The sequence below is a fragment of the Myotis nattereri genome, assembly GCF_964212035.1.
Source record: "Myotis nattereri genome assembly, chromosome: 2".
NCBI classification, from domain to species: Eukaryota; Metazoa; Chordata; class Mammalia; order Chiroptera; family Vespertilionidae; genus Myotis; species Myotis nattereri.
Window position 1 is genome coordinate 165,521,452 of NC_138076.1, and position 21,357 is coordinate 165,542,808.

At 39.7% G+C, this 21,357-nt stretch overlaps 1 protein-coding gene across 1 annotated transcript in view; it reads right to left on the reverse strand.

The window, feature by feature from the left end:
- Positions 1-329: 329 nt before the first annotated feature.
- The window catches only part of TMPRSS12 (transmembrane serine protease 12), a gene marked incomplete at both ends in the record, with an annotated part of 30,028 nt that continues 9,000 nt past the window's right edge, over positions 330-21,357 (reverse strand). Inside the window, 3 exons of the mRNA XM_081082631.1 lie at positions 330-581; positions 4,050-4,192; positions 15,515-15,783. Coding sequence (XP_080938757.1) covers positions 330-581; positions 4,050-4,192; positions 15,515-15,783 — 664 coding nt within the window. The remainder of the gene's footprint in view (positions 582-4,049; positions 4,193-15,514; positions 15,784-21,357) is intronic.

Below are 21,357 nucleotides of genomic sequence, written 5' to 3' on the forward strand. Positions count from 1 at the left end.
TTTGATTATAAATTCTTTATTATTTGGTGTGTACATACATAAAGTATATATATTTAAGCTGAATATTTAATACAAACTCTAGGAAAGTATTACAATTGAAAAATTATGATTATAAAGTAAAATAATCAAGATACATCAAGGATGCATGTGATTCCGTGCCAAATTTACAATCAATCACATATCTGCAGTGTCACAGTCTTTTTATTCCCCCAAAAGTTTCCACATAAAAACTCAAAAGTGGGCAATAACTTGCCCAAAGAATACACTATTTTCATTATGTAGAACATGGGACGGGACATTATGGAAAATACAGCTTCTTCAGAATATTTTCATGGAGTTGCTAGTAAGACCACAGAGCCTACGGCGACAAGGACCTGTCCAAGCAGACTGTTTATGGTGAATACGCCTTTATTCCTTGCCCGGTTTAGGTGATGGGTCAGCCATGTTTTGTAGAAGAATGGCGAACAATAGACACCAGGAAAATTTTTTCGGCCACAGCCATATCCGTAACTGGTAATTCCCATAACAAAAAATTGTTTATGTTCTGGGACGTAGCACATTAATGGTCCACCACTATCACCCTATTAAAAAAGTCCCAAAAGAGTGTTAGTTACTTCTAGTAGTCCTTATATAATAGTAAAGCTGGAGTAAATTAACCACATTAAACATACTTTGTATAAATATACATTTTCAATATACCTCTAATTAAGATCAATAGATTTTCAGTTTTATAGTCTAACTCAAACAGGAATTCAGTTACATCCAGTCTGGTAGTATAAATACCTACCAGACCGCTGTACCGATTTTTAGGTAATTTCCACACAAAGGTGGAATATTGGTGCTAGATGAAAGGTAGATGAAAGGTAGACCTATTTTCTACAATGTCTCCAAGTTCCATCTTATTCTAACCACTTGTTTGCATGTAACTAAGATTTTTCTATATCATGTTGGTTTTTTCTCTTTAATGCTCAGGAGCCCAGGTATAGGGGACAGTTAGGTTCAGGGCCTCAGGTCTGGTAGACTTAAGATATATGAAGGAGTCTTTTAGGTGTGTGGTTTGATAGCTAGAGGGGTGAACTGAATCTTGCAAGAAATGGCATCTTTCTAAGTGTTGACATTGGCTGGTGCACGATATTAGGAATACATGGCTAATCCCCTCTGTAGTATCCCAAATAACAAATCTCCCTCGGAGCTCATACAAGACTGTCCATGTAACAACTGAAACACTATTACTAAGGATGTTAATCACTCAAAGCAACAAGGACATTGAGCTAACTGTTACAGTGCCTAAGAGTTAAAGACTATTTCTAAAATGTTTTCAAATTCTCTATATGTGGTAGGCATTGAATAATAATATTTTTTAACAATGGAAATGTTTTGCTTATGAATGCAATTAAATTAGATTGGACTCATTATTATTTTACTCAGCAAGGTTTTAAATATATGCCTAAATATAAATATATCAATATATATATTTTAAGGAGAGGAAAGAGAGGGACAGAGGGATAGAATCATTGAGGACAGAGAAATATTGATCGCCCGCCTCCTCCTGGGGATCAAGCCTGCAATCCAGGCATGTGCCCTGACCAGGAATCCAACTGGTCACCTCTTGGTTCATGGGTCGACACTCAACCACTGAGCAACACCAGCTGGGCTCAGCAAGGTTTTTAAGGAAAAGGACACAGGATGGATAAACCCTGGATTTCTAGAAATAAGAATGAGTAGGAAAAGATCAGAGCATGGGTTATTGCTTAGGGATGAAGTGCTGATGGATTTAGAAGTACTGAAGAAAAGAGGAATAAAGAAAGTCAAAACAAAAAATAGATAAATTGGACTTCATAAAAAAATAAAAAACGTTTGCGCTACAAATGATAACATCAGGGAAGTGAAAAGAGAGTCCACAGAATGAGAGGAAATTGTATCCATGATATATAAAGAATTTTTACTACTGAATAATTAAAAGGTAAATAACTCAGTTTAAAAATGGGCGAAGGATCTGAGTAGACATTTCTCCCAAGAAAGTATGCAAATGGCTAATAAGCACATGCAATGATGCTCAACATTATTAGTCATTAGGGCAATGCAAATTAAAATCAAAATGAGATACCACTTCACACAAGGCTGGTGGTAATAAAAAGGACAGACAAGCCCTAGCCATTTGGATCAGTAGATAGAGCCTCAGCCTGCAGACTGAAGGGTTGCAGGCTTGATCCCCGGCCCTGGGGCCCTGGGACCCTGGGGCCCAGGTTGGGCGTGTGCTGGAGGCAACCAATTGATGTGTCTCTCTCAGGTGGATGTTTCTCTCTTTCTGTCTCTCCCTCCCTTCCACTCTCTCTAGAAATCAATGGAAAAATATCCTTGGGTGAGGATTAAAAACAAAACAAAACAGACAGACAATAAGTGCTGACAAAGATGTGGAGAAATTGAAACCCTTATATTTTACTGGTAAGAATGCAAACCGGTGCAGCCACTTTGGAATATAGTTTGGCAATTCTTCAGTATGTCAAACATTCACTCAGGAATTCCACCCGTAGATGAAATTTGCAAGAGAAAGTAAAACATACCAACACAAAAAACATATACAGAAACATTTATAGCAACATTATTCAGAATAGCCAAAAAGTGGAAATAGCTCAAATGTCCACCAGCTAATGAATGACTAAATAAATGTGGCCCAGCCCAGCTGGCATGGCTTGGTGGTTGAGCATCAACCTATAAACCCGGAGGTCATGATTTGATTCCCGGTCAGGGCACATGCCCAGGTTGCAGGCTCAATCCCCAGTTGCAGGGGTGTGCAGGGGGCAGCCAATCAATGATACTCTCTCATTATTGATGTTTCTCTCCCTCTACCTTCCTCTCTGAAATCAATAAAAATATAGAATAAAATAAAATATGGCCTATTCATACAATGGTACATTATTTGGCAATAAAATGAATAAAGTATTAATATATGTGACAATGTGGTTGAGCCTGGAAAACATGCTAAGTGAAGGGAGTCAGTCACAAAAGACCACATGTTGAATGATACCATTCATATGAAATTCCCAGAATAGGCAAATCTTTAAAGATTAGTAGTTGCCTAAGGCTGGGGGTGGGTGGGAGGAGAATGGAGAGTGACTCATAATGAGTGGAGGTTTCTTTTTTGGGGTGACAAACATGTTCTAAAATTAGATTATGGTGACGGTTGCACTACTCTGTAAATATACTAAAAATCTATTGAGTTGTACACTCTAAATGGGTGAATTGTGTATATGTAAATTGTACCTCAATAAAGGTGGTATTGGGAAAGAAAGAAAGAAAGATTCAGCGTAAATCAGGAAAGTAAGGATTTGGGTTGAGAAAAAAAGAACTTAGTACTTTTTTAAAGAAATTTTTAAAAATATATATTTGTATTGATTTCAGAGAGGAAGGGAGAGGGAGAGAGAAACAGAAACATCAATGATGAGAGAGAATCGTTGATTGGCTGCCTCCTGCACACCCTACACTGGGGATTGAGCCAGTAACCCGGGCATGTGCTCTGACTGGGAATCAAACTGTGAACTCCTGGTTCATAGGTTGATGCTAAACCACTGAGCCACATCAGCTAGGCTAAAAGATTTTTTGAGAGGAATGGAGAGAGAAAAATACTGATGGACTGCCTCCTGCATACCCCATACCGGGACCCAAAACCATGTGCCCTGATGAACCTGAAACCCCTCCATGTCTGGCAGGATACCCAACTGAGCCACACCGCCCAGGGCAAAAATTGATAATTAAGACATCACCAGCCTTGGCTGGGTAGCTCAGTTGGTTAGAGCATTGTCCCAATAAGCCAAGGTTGTAGGTTCAAACCCAGGTCATGGCACATACAAGAATCAACCAATGAATGCATAATAAGTAGAACAACAAGTCATTGTTTTTCCCTCTCTGTGTGTCTCTCTGTATCTTCCTTCCTCTCTCTAAAATTATTAAAAAAAAAAAAATAGGCTTTACCAGAAAGTAATCAAAGGCCTTGTTCAAGTTCCCTCTGGCTTTAGAAAATATTTCTAAGGAAAATTATTTGGTCTTACCCTGCAAGTATCAAAAATTCCATCTTCATCACCTGCACAAAATGAAGTTATAGGAATTATATTCCCATAACCCTTATCAGAATTACAAACTTTTCGAGAAATATAATGCACTTGTGCTTCCTGTAACATTCTTGTAGAATTACCTATTGACAAACAAACAAACAAAAGCACCAATAAGTGATTTTGGAGAGCAGGCATTTTGACAGTGATATAAATTTTCATGTTGAATAGGTTTTCTTTCCAAAGTGACTGATTCAACAATAATGTAAAACTAGAGGCCCAGTGCACAAATTCATGTGTGGGCGGGGTCCAGTCCACCCACCCAATCAGGCCAATCAGCTGGACTGGCCAGGGGGAGGGGCCGCGGGTGGTTGGCCAACTGGCCCTGCCCCTTGGTCGAACTCCTGGTTGAACTCCTGGTCGAACTCCCGGTCGAGGGGACAATTTGCATATTAGCCTTTTATTATACAGTGGGGCCTTGACTTACGAGTTTAATTCGTTCCGTGATGGAGCTCGTAACTCAAAGTACTCGTATGTCAAATCAAAAAGTGAACGAGTGAGACACGTGATGCTGGGCTGATGTTGTGGTGTTCACTGTGACATTCGCTGCGCCAAGTAGTGGTGGGGTATCTGAAGCTGGCTCGTAACCCAAATTTTAGCTTGCAACTCAAAGCAAAAAATCAGCCGAGAGACGGCTCTTATCTCGAAAAACTCGTTAGTCGGGACACTCGTAAGTCAAGGCCCCACTGTATAGGATTGTATCAATGTATGTATGTATGTATGTATGTATGTATGCCTAGGAAGACTGTGGAAGAACATTCACCAAAATGTTAATGACCATTATCTCTAGACTAGAGGCCTGGTGCACAAAATTCATGCAGGTGGGGGGGGAGGGTCCCTCAGCCCAGCTTGCACTTTCTCCAATCTGGGACCCCTCAAGGGATGTCTGACTGCCCGTTTAGGCCCGATTCCCTGGTGGGATCGGGCCTAAATGGGCAGTCGGAGATCCCTCTCACAATCCAGGACTGCAGCCTCCCAACTACTCGCCTGCCTGCCTGCCTGATTGCCCTTAACTGCTTCTTCCTGCCAGCCTGATCGATGCCTAACTGCTCCTCTGCTGGCCTGATTGCCCCTAACTGCCCTCCCATGCTGGCCTGGTCACCCCTAACTGCCCTCCCCTGCCAGCCTGGTCACCCCCAACTGCCCTCCCCTACAGGCCTGATTCCCCCCAATTGCCCTTCCCTGCAGGCCTGGGTCCCCCCTCAACTGTCCTCCCCTGCTGGCCTGGTCACCCCTAACTGCCCTCTCCAGCAGGCATGATCACCTCCAACTGCCCTCCCCTGCCAGCCATCTTGTGTGTTGGAGTGACAGTCAATTTGCATATTACTTTTTATTAGATAGGATAGTAGGAATTTCAGGTTATTTTTGCTGTCTTTGCTCTCGTGTACTCCTGAAGGTCTTACAATAGGATCTATCGACTTTACAAAGTAAAGCTATTGTCAAGGACTAAAGACATAAAGCCTGAGGCCAATCTTTCTTCTGTTGTAAGTTGTGAATACTTTTACTTAATTTTACAATGATGCTAAGTATTGAAGGATGGTGCACAGGAAAATAAAATAGATTTTAATTTACATACTCCCCTAACTTCTCCGCTCATTGCAGAACATAAAGTGGTTCTTTGCTACACAAGAAAATAGGAAAATACAGGACAACACACCAAGAACCTAAAGGACAGATTGTGGAAAGATTTATCCATAGAAAAGCTGCTGTAACAGCAGCTCTGGATCCTACCAGCCCATCTTGGAGGTGCAGCTGTCCCCTGCAGGAGCTGGGTGTTTTGTGTGCCCTGCATTCTCCTTCAGCTTTCCTGGTAATGGACTTTGTCCCCTTGACTGCAGGTGGGCAGCTGTTCCATTCACAGAATTCCACTCTGCTGGTGACACTGATTGGTCTGGACTTCACTATATTTAGTACAAGGGTGACCAACTGGAATCCTTATCCAGCTATTTTTTTTTTAACCGGGGCTGCTGGAGAAGACGTTTCACCCTATTCACATGACTGTTTCGCTATAAATCTAAAGCAGCCTGACTCTCTAGTTCCAGCCTTTTGAGGACAGGCAGCCTGGGGAACTACAATCAACATACAGAGAGAATAGGAGTTGGAAACAGAAATAAAATATATCCCAGAGCATTCAGATTACTGGGTTGAGGCTTCCTGGAAGCTGGCCACATTTCTGCCCTTTATTTAAAAATAATTTCCAGTAATACTGGCTGCATATAAAGAATACATGTAACATGTAAGTGATAACATGTAATAATAAAATGAGCACCTGGGAACCTACCACCCAATTTATGAATCTGGTGCAGTGATATTAAAAAACAAACAAATGAGATTTCAAAGTGAATACAAGAGGGAGCCCAGAAACAGATGTCTGGACTTTCTGTTCTATTCCACTGGTCACTGAGAATTTCCTTGCACAAATATAGCACTGACTCATTACTACAGCTTTAGAACAGTTTTCTTCCACAGGATTGTGTTGACTATTCTTGGTTCTTTTAGAATGAGCTTTATAATTGTCTCAAAACTCATTAAGGTTTATCATTCCCTGGGTGGGGTTTTTTCCCTCCAGTTTTGCAGATAGAATTGACATCTTTATGATACTCAGTCTTCCTATTCAAGTATAAAATATTTCATTCCATTTACTTAGGTATTTTTAATGTCTTTTAAAAAATTGTTTAGGATTTTTTTTTTCCATAAAAGGCCTGCAATCTTTTGTTAGATTTGTTTTTACCTACCTAATTATTTTGGTATTTTTGTAAATGTTAATGTCTCTTCACTTTTCCAACATTAAAATGAAAATTGTAATCATAAAGCAAAGATAAAAGAATTTCTCAGTGAACAGTCACATGCCCACCTCCTAGTTTCTTTAATCTATAGTTGTTTCTGCAACTTTTATTTAGCTATTATTTTAAAATTATAGAAAAGTAGCAAGAATAGTATAAAGAACTGTTAAATACCCTTTACCAGTTGTTTTTTCTCACATTTGCATTATTTGCACCCTGCGTGTTTATAATTTTTTGAATCATTTGAGGGTGAATGGCAGCGATTGTTTTAGAGTGCATTAGTTAAGAAAAGGACATGTCCTTATTAACCATAGTACTTTTATCAAGATCAGGAAATTTAACACTGATAAGTACTGTTATTCAGTTCGCATTTAATCTCAGTGTATTTTATCTATTTTCCAGCTATCTATCTGTTATAGATTTATAGTCTAATTTTATTATAGTTTAATTTGAACCATTGACCCACTTCTATATTTGCCTATTCTGGACATTTTCTTATATAAATGGAATTATATAATATATGGGCCTTTGTGTCTGGCTTATTTTACTTAGTATAATGTTTTAGCATGTATTAGTACTTCATTTATTTTTATGGCTGGATAATATTGTCTGAATATACAATTTGTTTATTCATCAGTGATGGACATTTACATTTTTTCATTTTTTTGTTAGTATGAATAATGTTGCTATGAATAGCTGAGTATGGGTTTTTGTGTGAACATGTTTTCATTTCTCTTGGTTATATTCCTACATGTGAAATTGCTGAGTTGTATGGTAATTGTATGTCTAAATTTTTTTAAAATATATTTTATTGATTTTTTACAGAGAGGAAGGGAGAGGGATAGAGAGTTAGAAACATCGATGAGAGAGAAACATCGATCAGCTGCCTCCTGCACACTCCCCACTGGGGATGTGCCCACAACCAAGGTACATGCCCTTGACTGGAATCAAACCGGGGACCCTTCAGTCCGCAGGTCGACGCTCTATCCACTGAGCCAAACCGGTCAGGCTGTATGTCTAAATTTTTGAGGAACTACCAAACTGTATTCCAATGCAGCTGTACCATTTTATATTCCCACTAGCAATGTATGAGGGTTCTAATTTTTCATATCCTTGCCAACACTTGCTACTGCCTAAATTTAATTTTTTTTTTTTATTTCAGAGAGAAAGGGAGAGGGAGAGAGAGACAGAAACATCAATAATGAGAATCACTGATTGGTTGCCTCCTGCACACCCTCTACTGGGGATCGAGCCTGCAACCTTGGCATGTGCCCTTGACTGGGAATCAAGCCAGGTGACTTCCTGGTCCATAGGTCGATGCTCAACCACTGAACCAACTGACCAGGTGCAACATAAATTTACATTAAGTGAATTATATCAAGTGAATGATGTTATAAATATCCAAATGGTCCTTGGCAAAAAAAAAGTTTCCCCACCCCTGCTTTAAAGTCTATTTTTGTCTGATATATATATTGCTTGTTTGTTTCCATTTGCAGAAATATCTTTTTCCTTTACTTTCCGTGTCTTTTGATCTAAAGTGGGCCTGTTGTAGGCAGCATATGTATGGGTCTTATTTTTTTATTTATTCAGCTAACTTATGTCCTTTTATTGGAACATTTAATCCATTTACATTGATTGTTGCCATTTTATAATTCATATTTTTTACCTTTTCTTCTTCTTTAAGTCCCTGTAATATTTTTTGTAATACTCATTTGGTAGTGGTGAACTTTAGCTTTTTATGGTCTGGGAAGCTCTTTATCTCTCTTGCGATTCTAAATGATAGCCTTTATTCTCCTTAGATTCTAAAAGACTGCTGGGTAGAGTAATCTTGTTTGTAGGTACTTGATTTTCATCACTTTGAATATTTCGTGCCAGTCCCTTCTTGCCGCAAAGTTTCTGTTGAGATATCATTTGACTGTCTAATCATTGGTTCTCAACCTTCTGGCCCTTTAAAACAGTTCCTCATGTTGTGACCCCCAACCATAAAATTATTTTCGTTGCTACTTCATAACTGTAATTTTGCTACTGTTATGAATCATAATATAAATATCTGATATGCAGGATGGTCTTAGGCGACCCCTGTGAAAGGGTCGTTCGACTGCCAAAGGGGTCGCGACCCACAGGTTGAGAACCGCTGGATGAGAACTCCCTTGTAGGAAACTGCTTTTCTTGTGCAGCTTTTAAGATTCTGTTTGTCTTTAACCTTTGGAATTTTAATTATGGTGTTTTGGTGTGGGTCTCTTTGGATTCATCTTGTTTCAGGCTGTGCATGCCCTGGAGTTGTATGTTTATTTTCTTAACCAGATTAGGGAAGTTTTCAGTCATTATTTCTTCAAATAGATTTTCAATGCCTTGCTCTCTCCTCTCCTTCTGGTATCCTTGTGATGTAAATGTTATTACACTTGTTTTCCCAGAGGTCTCTTAAACTATTCAAATTTTTCTTTTTTTGCTGTTCTGATTGGGAGTTTCTGCTAACTTGTCTTCCAAATTGCTGATTCAAACCTCTGTCTGTTGATCCTATTTAGTGAATTTTTCATTTTATTTATTGTATTCTTCATTTCTGATTTTTTAAAAATGGTTTCCATCTCTTTGTGTAAATTCTCACTGAGTTCATCTAAGTCTTCTTTTAAGTTCATTGAATATCCTTATATCCAATGTCTTGAACTCTGTACCACATAGTGTTTTAACTCTATTTCATTTTACTCTTTTTTAAAATATATTTTTATTGATTTCAGGGAGGAAGAGGCAGAGAGAGATAAAAACATAAATGATGAGAGGGAATCAACTGCCTCTTGCATCCCCCTACTGAAGATTGAGCCCATAACCCAGGCTTGTACCTTTACTGGGAATTGAACCATGACCTCCTGGTTCATAGGTTGATGGTCAACCACTGAGCATACGGCCAGACTCATTTCATTCTTTTTTTAAAAATATATTTTTATTGATTTTATTTTTTTTAATTTTTATTTTTTAAAATATATTTTATTGATTTCAGAGAGGAAGGGAGAGGGAGAGATAGAAACATCAATGATGAGAAAGAACCATTGATCAGCCGCCTCCTGCACGCCCCCTACTGGGGATCGAGCCCACAAGCCAGGCATATGCCCTTGGCTGTAATTGAACGTGGGACCTTTCAGTCCACAGGTCGATGCTCTATCCACTGAGCCAAACCAGCTAGCACTATTTTTTTTGATTTTAGAGAGGAAGAGAGAGGGAGGGAGAGATAGAAATATCAGTGATGTGAGAGAATTATTGATTGGCTGCCTCCTGCATGCCTCCTACTGGGAATCGAACCCATAACCGAGGCACTTGCCCTTGACCAGAATCAAACCTAGGACTCTTCAGTCCACAGGCTGACAGTCTAACCACTGAGCCAAATCAGCTAGGGATCATTTCATTCTTTTTCTAGAATTTTTCCTGTTCTTTCATTTGGGACATGTTTCTTTGTCTCCTCATTTTGGCTGTCACCCTGTGTTTGTTTCTATATATTAGGTAGATCTGCTATGTCTCCCGGTCTTGGCTGGGTGGGCTTATGTAGCAGGTGGGACCCAGATGGCACAGTCCCTCTGGTCTTCTGAGCTAATTGCTCAGGTAGTCAATCCCCTGTGTGTGTTGTGTGTGCCCTCCTGTTGTACTTGAGCCTTGATTGCTGTTGGCCATAACTACAACAGAGAAGTTGTTGGGTGAGAGCTGACCCCACAGAGTACGATTTGCTGTATTGGGGGTCTTGTTCCTGCTGAGTCCAACCTTTGGGTTTGTCGTTTGCAGAGCTAATTGGGTGGTGGTGTGGTGTGATCTGAAGCCAATCGCTGGGTGTGTTGGTTCTGGGGGCTCTTGAAAGGGGCGCTAATGCAGGTTCAGTTCAGTCTCTGACTGTGTCCATCTTGGGGCCACCTGGTAGCAACTACAAAGTGATCTGTGGTTGGTAGATTCCTGTGCTGGGCCTGGAGGCGCCTGGGAGAGGCTATTCTGTGAACCAAGACAGGCTGCCAGACAGGGGCCACTTTGCAAGAGCCTACTGAAGCCAGCTACTTCTTATTTGAGGTTTGTGGATCTTTCAGATTTGGGGGAAGTCCTCAGCCCAAGCCAAGGCTGGTTGTTTGTGAAGAACAGCTACTGGAAGAGGTTCAGGCCTGTGCCTGTTTTTGGGGGGTAGGTTCTCAGGTAATCAGCAGGTGGGCCAAACAAGATTAGCTAGTTTTATGGAGACTCAGATTTGGCACCTTGACTGTGCCTGCAGGCTGTGTGTGTGGAGGGCCCAACAAAGGGTCAATAAGTCCTGCCAGTACTTCTGTCTAGGCCAGAGCTGCTCCTCTAGCCTTTGCCTTGAAGCCAGAGGATTCAGTTCCTCCCCGTATATCCCTGATGCTTATCAAGATGCTTATCAAGATGCTGCCCAGCCCTAGCTGGTTTGGCTCAGTGGATAGAGTGTCAGCCTGCGAACTAAAGGGTCCCAGGTTTGATTTCGATCAAGGGCACATGCCCAGGTTGCTGGCTTGATCCTTAATTGGGGATAGGCAGGAGGTGGCTGATCAATGAGTCTCTCTCATCATTGATGTTTCTATCTCTTGCTCCCTCTCCCTTCCTCTCTGAAATAAATAAAAATATATCCTATATAATAAAAGCATAGTATGCAAATTGTCCCCTTGACCAGAGTTCTTCCAGGAGTTCAACCAGGAGGCAGGCTGGCCTGGGGAAGGGAGGGAGCACCTGGCTGGCAGCCAGCAGCCACTAGAAGCCCTACCAGTGCATGAATTTTGTGCACTGGGCCTCTAGTATATGTATAAAGATGCTGCCCCAGCACTGGAGCTCAGAGTGAGTGAGTCTGTCAGCTAGCAAGTCCTTGTGTTGGCCCTTTAAGAGAAACACCTGGAACTCACACAGACTTTGGTCTCATCTGGACAGAATTCCTGTTGATTTTCACAGCCAAAGTTGTGAGGACTCCTCTTCTAAGCATTGGTGGTCTGGGCTAGAAAACTGGGTATGGGTCTGGGATCCTGCCCTCTCCTCGGGGGACCTCTGCAGGCTACATATCCCTCCTGATTCTTTTATTGTAAATATTTTATTATTATACTGCTTAACAGTGGAATAAATTAATATTTATGGTTAGCATATGTATGAAAATTATGAAGGTGGTGGTTTAGATTAAACTTGCAGGACTTTTTAAAGCACCCCCTCCCTTTTTTTCTTTCAGAGTATAGTAGTCCTTAAGGATCAATCAATTTTTGGTGGTTTCTTCAAGCAAGTCTTTTGCTTCATTTATTTTGGTTGTTAAGTATGAAGGCCCACCTTAATCTGGGTGATTCTCCTGTGAGCTGTTTTAATCTTGGCCTTGCCAGCAGATGAGTTTATATCCCAAAATAAGACTAGCTTCTCACCCACACATTCTCTGTTCAAATTCTCCTTTACAGTAGGATGAAAGGTTAGGGGTTGGAATCTTCTTTGCGGTTTCTGTGATTGTTTTAGAAGTTTCCAGATCTGAAATACATAGTAACCTGCAAATGCAAAAGCTGAAACACCTTGTCCTAAAGCTATCAAGCTTCTTGCCAGTCCCTGGTCAATTTCCATGTCTGGCCATTTGGTTGAGGGCAGCAAGGATTCAGTATAGTGCAGGCCCTTGCCCACAGGGGCAACGTCACCAAGGGCAGCCATGGCAATGCAGTGAGGAAGGTGCTGTGCGCATTGGCACTGCCTACATGACAGACGCAGGGACAAACTATCCCTCCCAATTCTAAACCATCACACCACGGGTGTACGATCTGCCCATTCCGTGTCTCTGCCCCTCCTACCAGTCTTGACAAGGTTTCTTCTTTTTTTTTTTTTTTTTTTTTTAAATATACTTTATTGATTTTTTACAGAGAGGAAGGGAGAGAGACAGAGAGCTAGAAACATCGATGGGAGAGAAACATCAATCAGCTGCCTCCTGCACATCTCCCACTGGGGATGTGCCCGCAACCCAGGTACATGCCCCTGACCGGAATCGAACCCGGGACCCCTCAGTCCGCAGGCCGACGCTCTATCCACTGAGCCAAACCGGTCTCGGCAAGGTTTCTTCTTTATGTCCTTGTTAAAGAAGTTATGTTCAGCTAGTCTTCAGGTGGTTCTCAAGGGTGGTGGTCCTATAATTTAGTTGTAATTTTGATGTGATTGTGGGAGAAGGCGAGCACAGTTATTCTACATCAACAACAAAATGTTCAGGAGCTGAAAATAAACTATCATCATCTTCATTTTCTTCTGTTATCAACCTAGCATCTCCTCCTCCCAAAAACAACTGCTGAACTTAGGCTGCTTGGCACTCAGAAATACAAATGTTTTCCCTTTGAAGATGTTTTCTTTCCTGTCGTCCTGGCAGATCAATATTTTTACTTCTAATAGCTGGTTCATCATCAATAGGTGGGTAAAAATTTTCAATTTATGGATGCTGCTTCTTAGAAGTACTTTCAAAATTCAGTAAATTGCTCTGGCCTTACAAGTGGATATCCACAAATGAGTGCATGTATTGTTTTAATGATCACTTTGACTGATATCATAACAAGGTGCGTGCACTCCTACTGTAAGTCCTCTGGGTTGCAGTGTGGCTTGACTTAAAGCAGTTTTCCCAGAGACATCTAAACAAGAAGAGTATGCAATCAAAGACTCATACTCCACTCTCAATTTACTTTCAAACACTCCAAAGTAACTCTTCCTGTCTTCAAAGTTTGGGAAAGGCCATTCTACATTTTTTCCTCATTAACAAAGGTACCATACTTACAATTATCTTTATTGTTAATATAAGAATTTCATCTGTTTGACTAAGGTTGGTTACAGAAAAGTTGGCAATTAACACAGCATGATTCCAACTGATTGATCATTTTCTTTCTTTCTTTCTTCTTTCTTTCTTTCTTTCTTTCTTTCTTTCTTTCTTTCTTTCTTTCTTTCTTTCTTTCTTTCTCTCTCTCTCTCTCTCTCCCTCCCTCCCTCCCTCCCTCCCTCCCTCCCTCCCTCCCTCCCTTCCTTCCTTCCTTCCTTTCTTCTTTCTTTCTTTCTTTTTAATCGTCTCCCAATTTTCTCCATTTTCAGACAGTGTGTAATGGCTGCTTCCCCCACGCGCCCCACCGTGGGCAGGGAGCCAACCACAACCCAGGCATGCATGTGCCCTTGACCAGGAATCTAACCCCTGACCCTCCTGTGCACTGGCCTATTCTCTAACTACTGAGAACCACTGGCCAGGGCTGATTGATCCTTTCCCTTCCTACACTGTACTACACACCCGTCAAAACTCTGTATGGTTCTTGGCTGGGCCGCAGGGGCGAAGTCGGGGGGGGGGGGGGCGAGAGGGAGGAGGAAGTTTCCACATGGGTCTGCCCTCAGTGTCAGGGTGACATGCAGCCGTGCAATTACAGCTAACAGACGTGTGGGCTGCAGTGCCTGGGGACTACGGGCGCCTAGACGTATGACTCCCCATAGTAACCTCTTTAAACCTCAGTTTATTCATACATATTACAGTATTTCTCATTGTACTGTTAGGGATGTTAAATGAGAAACTCATTAAAATGCTTGCCCTGCATAAATGGCAGTTGCTCCTATAATTATTCTCATTGTTAAAGATTTAATTATTGCCAGTGGCCATTAAGCTAGTACAGACTTAGGTTTGTGATTTTAAAGCCAATGCCTTCCCCCTATACCATGTTGCTTTTCTTCTCTTCCTTAGAAAGAATTAACAGAGGAAGAAATAGTAATTCACACATCTTTCATACAATTATCTCTAGTCTATCCTATCTAAATAATCCACAAATATTACAATGGCTAGGTTCTGTAAGGAATAGAATCAAAGGCTCAGTACTTGGTCTCATATATGGCCAACTAGACTTTCATTACCTCAAAAGCAGTCTTTCATTACCTCAAGAGCAGTTTGTACTTAATGTAGTACTTAAACATTCAGGCTTTAGAATAAAAAAGACCTGGATTTGAGTCTCAGCTTCTCAACCTCTAAGATCCACAATTCCTGATCTGTTAAAAGGGAATAATAACATTAACTCCCTTATAGGAATTTTTGGAGGATAAGATAAAAATAATATATTTAGAGCAGGGCCTGAAACATGGTTAATGCTCCCAAATGGTAGCTGTTGTTATTACCAACGTGAGATACTGTTTTCTACATTTAAATTTTTTTCCCATTAGTTCAGCCAATCAACAATTAGTGCCCCTTTGTGCAATAAAGAAAATTCACAATCAGCTTGTTTGATACTAACAGAGCATTACATTTAAAAGGACACCATGTTGATTCCTTACGGCCAGAAGCTTATTAAAGACAAGCCATTCTGTTCTGTCACGTAGCTGGCTCTATCACCTATGCGTCTCATCAAGGACAGAAACACTTAGATCGCCATCCTCTCTGAGGATGTCCAGAGGTTCAGGTATCTTGGCATGTATAACCAGAGAAAGTCTTTATTTCTGCTCTGGAAGATAATTTTCTCTCTCCCACAAGGAAGAAAAAAAATACAGACAAGAAAGACGACATTTCCCTTTCACTGGTTTGTAAAGACTCATAATACAGAGAGATAAAGAAATATATAAAAGGGTTCACCCTCTCCAATAACCAGAAAAAAACAACTGCATCAATAAAGTTCAGACTATAATTACCTTCTTCTGTTGTTCTTCCCCAGCCACCTATGAAACACTCTGTCTTTTCATCCAGCTTTTGGAAAACATCAAAAGGTAGACAAATAGGCTGAATGTAGTTATTATACCTCACTGCTTTTTTTAGGTGAAAAAGCGCAATGTCATTTACGTAAGTTTCCAAATGGAAGTTTGGATGGACGATGATTGCTTTAACCTTTATAATCTTGGCGTGTGGACGTCTCCCGTCTATATTGTTAGTTCCAAGCACAGCTCTCCACACTACAGGATCTCTGAAAGAAAGTAAATGTTCTTGTAATAAACACGTTTATTTGAGTAAATATTCTTAATCTCCCACTAGTTTTTTTCTCATGTTAATAACAAAAAATTTTTATGCCACTTTTATGTGACATAAAGTCACATCAAATAAAAACCTAAATATCAATATGTAGGAAAAGAGAAACAGTTCTTTGGAACAGAAAGTCCAAAAACAGATTCAGAGAATTTTTTTAAAATATATTTTTTATTGCTTTCAGAGAGGAAGAGAGAGATAGAAATATCAACGATGAGAGGGAATCATTGATTGGCTGCCTCCTGCACACCCTCCACTGGGGATCGAGCTTGCAACCTGGGCATGTGCCCCTGACCGGAATTGAACCTAGGACCCTTCAGTCTGTAGGCCGACGCTCTATTCACTGAGCCAAATCAGCTAGGATTCAGAGAATTTATATGACTAAGGCAGCAGCACTTCTTACCAGTGGACAGAGCATGAATTAGTAAATGATATTGGGGAAACTAGCTAATTAACTAGTTTGAAAAGTGAATTAATTCTCTGGAAAACACAAAACAATAAAATAAACTCAAAATGTATTAAATAGATTTGGACACAAATATTTTAAATAAAACTTCCTATCTTTTAGAGATACATAAAGTGGTATGTCTGAGATTTGCTCCAAAATAATTGGAGGGGGAGTTGATGAGGATAAAGATGAAACAAAAAATATGAAACAAGATCCGGCATGAATTGATAATGAAGCTGGGCTATTAGTATCTGGAAGTTCACTAAACTATTCCCTCTACTTGTGTAAATTCTTGAAATTTTTAAGAAACATTTAGATATTAGTGTGAGAATTATAAAAATTAAGTCAGAAAGAACATATAGGTGAATACATAATACAGTACTGAAATGAGGAAGGACTTTATAAAGCATGACACTAAATATAAAAACAATGTACCTTGCCCTAGCCGGTTTGGCTCAGTGGATAGAGTGTCGGCCTAGGGACTAAAGGGTCCCAGGTTCGATTCCGGTCAAGGGCATGTACCTTGGTTGCAGGCACATCCCCAGTGGGGGGTGTGCAGGAGGCAGCTGATTGATGCTTCTCTCTCATCGATGTTTCGAACTCTCTATCCCTCTCCCTTCCTCTCTGTAAAAAATCAATAAAATAAAATAAAAAAACAATGTACCTTGACAGTCTTTAAAAACATACCAAAAAGCAAGCAAGACTCCAAACCAACCAAATGATGTTCTGTAGGACAAAAGTTAACAATTAAAATCCAAGCATTTTACAGTTGTTATACCTGTCATTGGATTGGGAAAGAAGGACTTTTACTTTTTACATGGTTGTTTACAAATGCTGAAATTACTTTTTACTGTTCAAATGGGAAAAGTTTACGTATGTGTGTGTGTGTGTGTGTGCACGCATCCTATATAATAAAAGGCTAATATGCACATCCAACAGCAGAACACTTGGTCGCTATTATGTGCACTGACCACCAGGCGGAAGACGCTCAATGCAGGAGCTGCCCCCTGGTGGTCAGTGCGGTAGCCAGAAGCTGGGCTCACGGCTGGCGAGCACAGCAGTGGTGGTGGGAGCCTCTCCCACCTCCATGGTAGCGCTAAGGATGTCCAACTGCCGGCTTAGGCCTGTTCCCCACGAGGAGCGGGCCTAAGCTGTAAGTCGGACATCCCCGGTGGGCTCCTGGACTGTGAGAGGGCTCAGGCTGGGCTGAAAGGCCCCCCGAGTGCATGAATTTTGTGCACCAAGCCTCTAGTTTGATGATAATGCTCAATACAGAGAGGAGTCGGAGGAATAAAGGTTCTCCTATTCATTGTGGAAAGTATAAATAGATGAGTACTTTGGTAGCATATTCCAATAGCCTATAACATTTGCATGGTACTGCCCTGGCTGTGTGGCTCAATTGGTTGAGCATTGTCCCATGCGCCCTGAGGTTGCTGGTTGAATTCTGGGTTGTGCGCTCAATCCCCAGTAGGGGGTGTGCAGAAGGCAGCCAATCTCTCTCTTCCTCTCCTCTCTAAAATCAATAAAAAAATTTTTAAAAACCTCTCAGGTATAACCATTTCTAAAAATAAATAAATAAAAGGTTGAATTGTATTTGACTCTGCAATTGTATTTTCTAGAATATATCTCAGGGAAATAGGAGATATTTAGCACTCTCAAAAGTAGACTAGGCAAACTCTAAAAAGTTTGTGAAAATGTTTAAAGTCCTAGTTCTGTTCTGTTTTGTTTTTTAATCACTACTTTAAGCTAATTTGAAATAATGATGTTTCTTTTCTTTTCCAAACTTAATGTATGTTATTTACTTCAATTTATTCAGACCATAAAATTAAAAAGCAAGTTGTATACACTGAAAATTATAAAATATTGCTGAAAGAAATGAAAGAGTACATACATAAATGGAAAGACATCCCATGTTCATGGATTGGAAGACTTACTACTGTTAGGATGACAGTACTAATCAAGATGATCTGTAGATTCAAAGCAATCCCTATAAAAATCCCAATGTTGTTTTTTGTAGAAGTAGAAAAACCTATCCTAAAATTCATATGGAAAATATTAAGGGACCCCCAAATAGCCAAAATAATCTTGAAAAAGAAAAATGAAGTTGGAGAACACACAGTTCCTGATTTCAAAACTTACTTCAAAGCTATAGTGATCTAAACAGTGTGGTGCCAGTAGAAGGAGAGGTATATACACCAATGGGAAAGAATACAGAGCCCAGAAATATACCCTTGCATGTGTGGTCAACTGGTTTTCAACAAGTGTTTCAAGACAATTCAGGAGGAATGGACAGGCTTTTCAACAAATTGTGCTAACAAGATTAGATACCTACATGCAAAAGAATGAAGTTGGACCCTACCCTACACCATATGCAAAAATTAACTAAAAATAGATAATGGCCAATATATGAATAAAATTATTAAAACTCTTAGAATAAAACCTTCATAATGTTGGATTTGGCAATGATTTCTAGGATATGACACCAAAAGCACAGGAACAAATGGAAAAATAGATAAATTGAACTTCATCAAAATTAAAAAATGATAAATAAAACAAATGAACAAATAAAACAGAAACAGACTCACCAATACAGGAAACAAACTGCTGATTATCAGCGTGGGGAGAGGTTGGGGGGTGTAGGTGAAATAGGGTGAAGGGGATTAAGAGGTACAAACTTCCAGTTATAAAATAATAAGTCATGGGGATATAATGTACAAGATAAAGAAGATAGTCGATAATATTGTAATAACTTCATTTGGTGACAGATGGTAACTAGACTTACTGTGCAGATCATTTCTTAATGTATATAAATATGAAATCACTATGATATATACCTAAAACTAATAGAATATTGTGTATCAATTATACATCAATTTTTAAAAATTTTAAAACTTTTGTGCATCAAAGGACACTACCAAGAGAGTGAAAAGACAATCACAGAAGAAAATATCTGTAAAACATATATTTGATAAGGGATTAATAGCCTGAATATATAAAACACTCCTACAGCCTAACCAAAAAAAGACCCCCCCAAACAGCCCAATTAAAAAATGAGCAAAGGACTTGGCCTGGAGGTAAAACCCTCCCTGGTATTAGCTTCAACAATCAAGGCTTAACTACAAGACTGCGCACAAAGACCACTAGGGGGTTCACCAAGAAAGCATAACAAAATGCGGAGACAAAGAAACAGGACAAAATTGTCAATGGAAGATATAGAGTTCAGAACCACACTTTTAAGGTCTCTCAAGAACTGTTTAGAAGCCGCCGATAAACTTAATGAGATCTACAAGAAAACTAATGAGACCCTCGATGTTATGTTGGGGAATCAACTAGAAATTAAGCATACACGAACTGAAACAACGAATATTATACAGACTCCCGACAGCAGACCACAGGAGCGCAAGAATCAAGTCAATGATTTGAAATGCGAGGAAGCAAAAAACACCCAACCGGAGGGGCGGAATGAAAAAAGAATCCAAAAATGCGAGGATAGTGTAAGGAGCCTCTGGGACAGCTTCAAGCGTACCAACATCAGAACTATAGGGGTGCCAGAAGATGAGAGAGAGCAAGATATTGAAAACCTATTTGAAGAAATAATGACAGAAAACTTCCCCCACCTGGTGAAAGAAATGGACTTACAGGTCCAAGAAGCGCGGAGAACCCCAAACAAAAGGAATCCAAAGAGGACCACACCAAGACACATCATAATTAAAATGCCAAGAGCAAAAGACAAAGAGAGAATCTTAAAAGCAGCAAGAGAAAGAAACTCAGTTACCTACAAGGGAGTACCCACACGATTGTCAGCTGATTTCTCAACAGAAACTATGCAGGCCAGAAGGGAGTGGCAAGAAATATTCAAAGTGATGAATGCCAAGAACCTACAACCAAGATTACTTTATCCAGCAAAGCTATCATTCAGAATTGAAGGTCAGATAAAGAGCTTCACAGATAAGAAAAAGCTAAAGGAGTTCATCACCACCAAACCAGTATTATATGAAATGCTGAAAGGTATCCTTTAAGAAGAGGAAGAAGAAGAAAAAGGTAAAGATACAAATTATGAACAACAAATATGCATCTATCAACAAGTGAATCTAAGAATCAAGTGAATAAATAATCTGATGAACAGAAAAAAATAACATAAATAAATAAATAAATAAATAAATAAATAATGAGCAAAGGACTTGAAAAGACATTTCAAAGACTTGGAAAGATGTTTAGCGTCACTAATGATTAGAGAAATGCAAAGCAAAACCACAATGAGCCACCACATTCATTAGGGCAATTATAGTGGTGTGAATGAAAGTTGTGCAAGAGATGAGCTAAGGAAAAGGAGACTGATGTTCTGGATATACTTCTAATCAGCATGGGTACTGGGGGACAGAAGAAATAAATTTAAGAGCTACTGCACAGAGAGAGTCAGCATACTCTCTGGATAGTGGAGCTGTTGGTAACGCTGTTATCTGAAAAATAGAGAAGAAAGATTTAAAAACTAACTTTTTGCAACTAATGAACAAACAAGAAACACAAATAAAAACTCATAGACACAGACCACACCATGGTGGTTACCAAAGGGAAGGAGGCTGGGGGAACAGGAAATGGTAAAGGGGGTCAAATATGTGGTGACAGAAGAATATTTGACTTTGGGTGGTGGGCACAAAATGCAACATATAGATGATGTGTCACAGAATTGTACACTTGAAACTTATATACTTTTATTAGCCAATATCACCCTGACAAATTTAATTAACAAAAATTTTAATTACAACTTAAAATTTTTCATTTTTAGACTTGTTGAGAATGCAACTCCAATATATATGTGTAGTCTCAGCTGGAGGGACTTAGGAGTTACCAGTACATGGTGATGCCAGAAACAGGAGTAGATTGAGACATCTCTGGGAAAGAGTACAGATGATAAGGTCAGAGGATAGAAAATACTGCCATTTAAAAGATGACAGACTCCATCAAGGAAGCAGAGAAAAGGAAAAATGGTTGAGTAGAAAATGAGAAAAAAGATAGTTATAAGCACAGATTTTATAGAGATCAAAAAGGATAGGGACTGAGGTCATT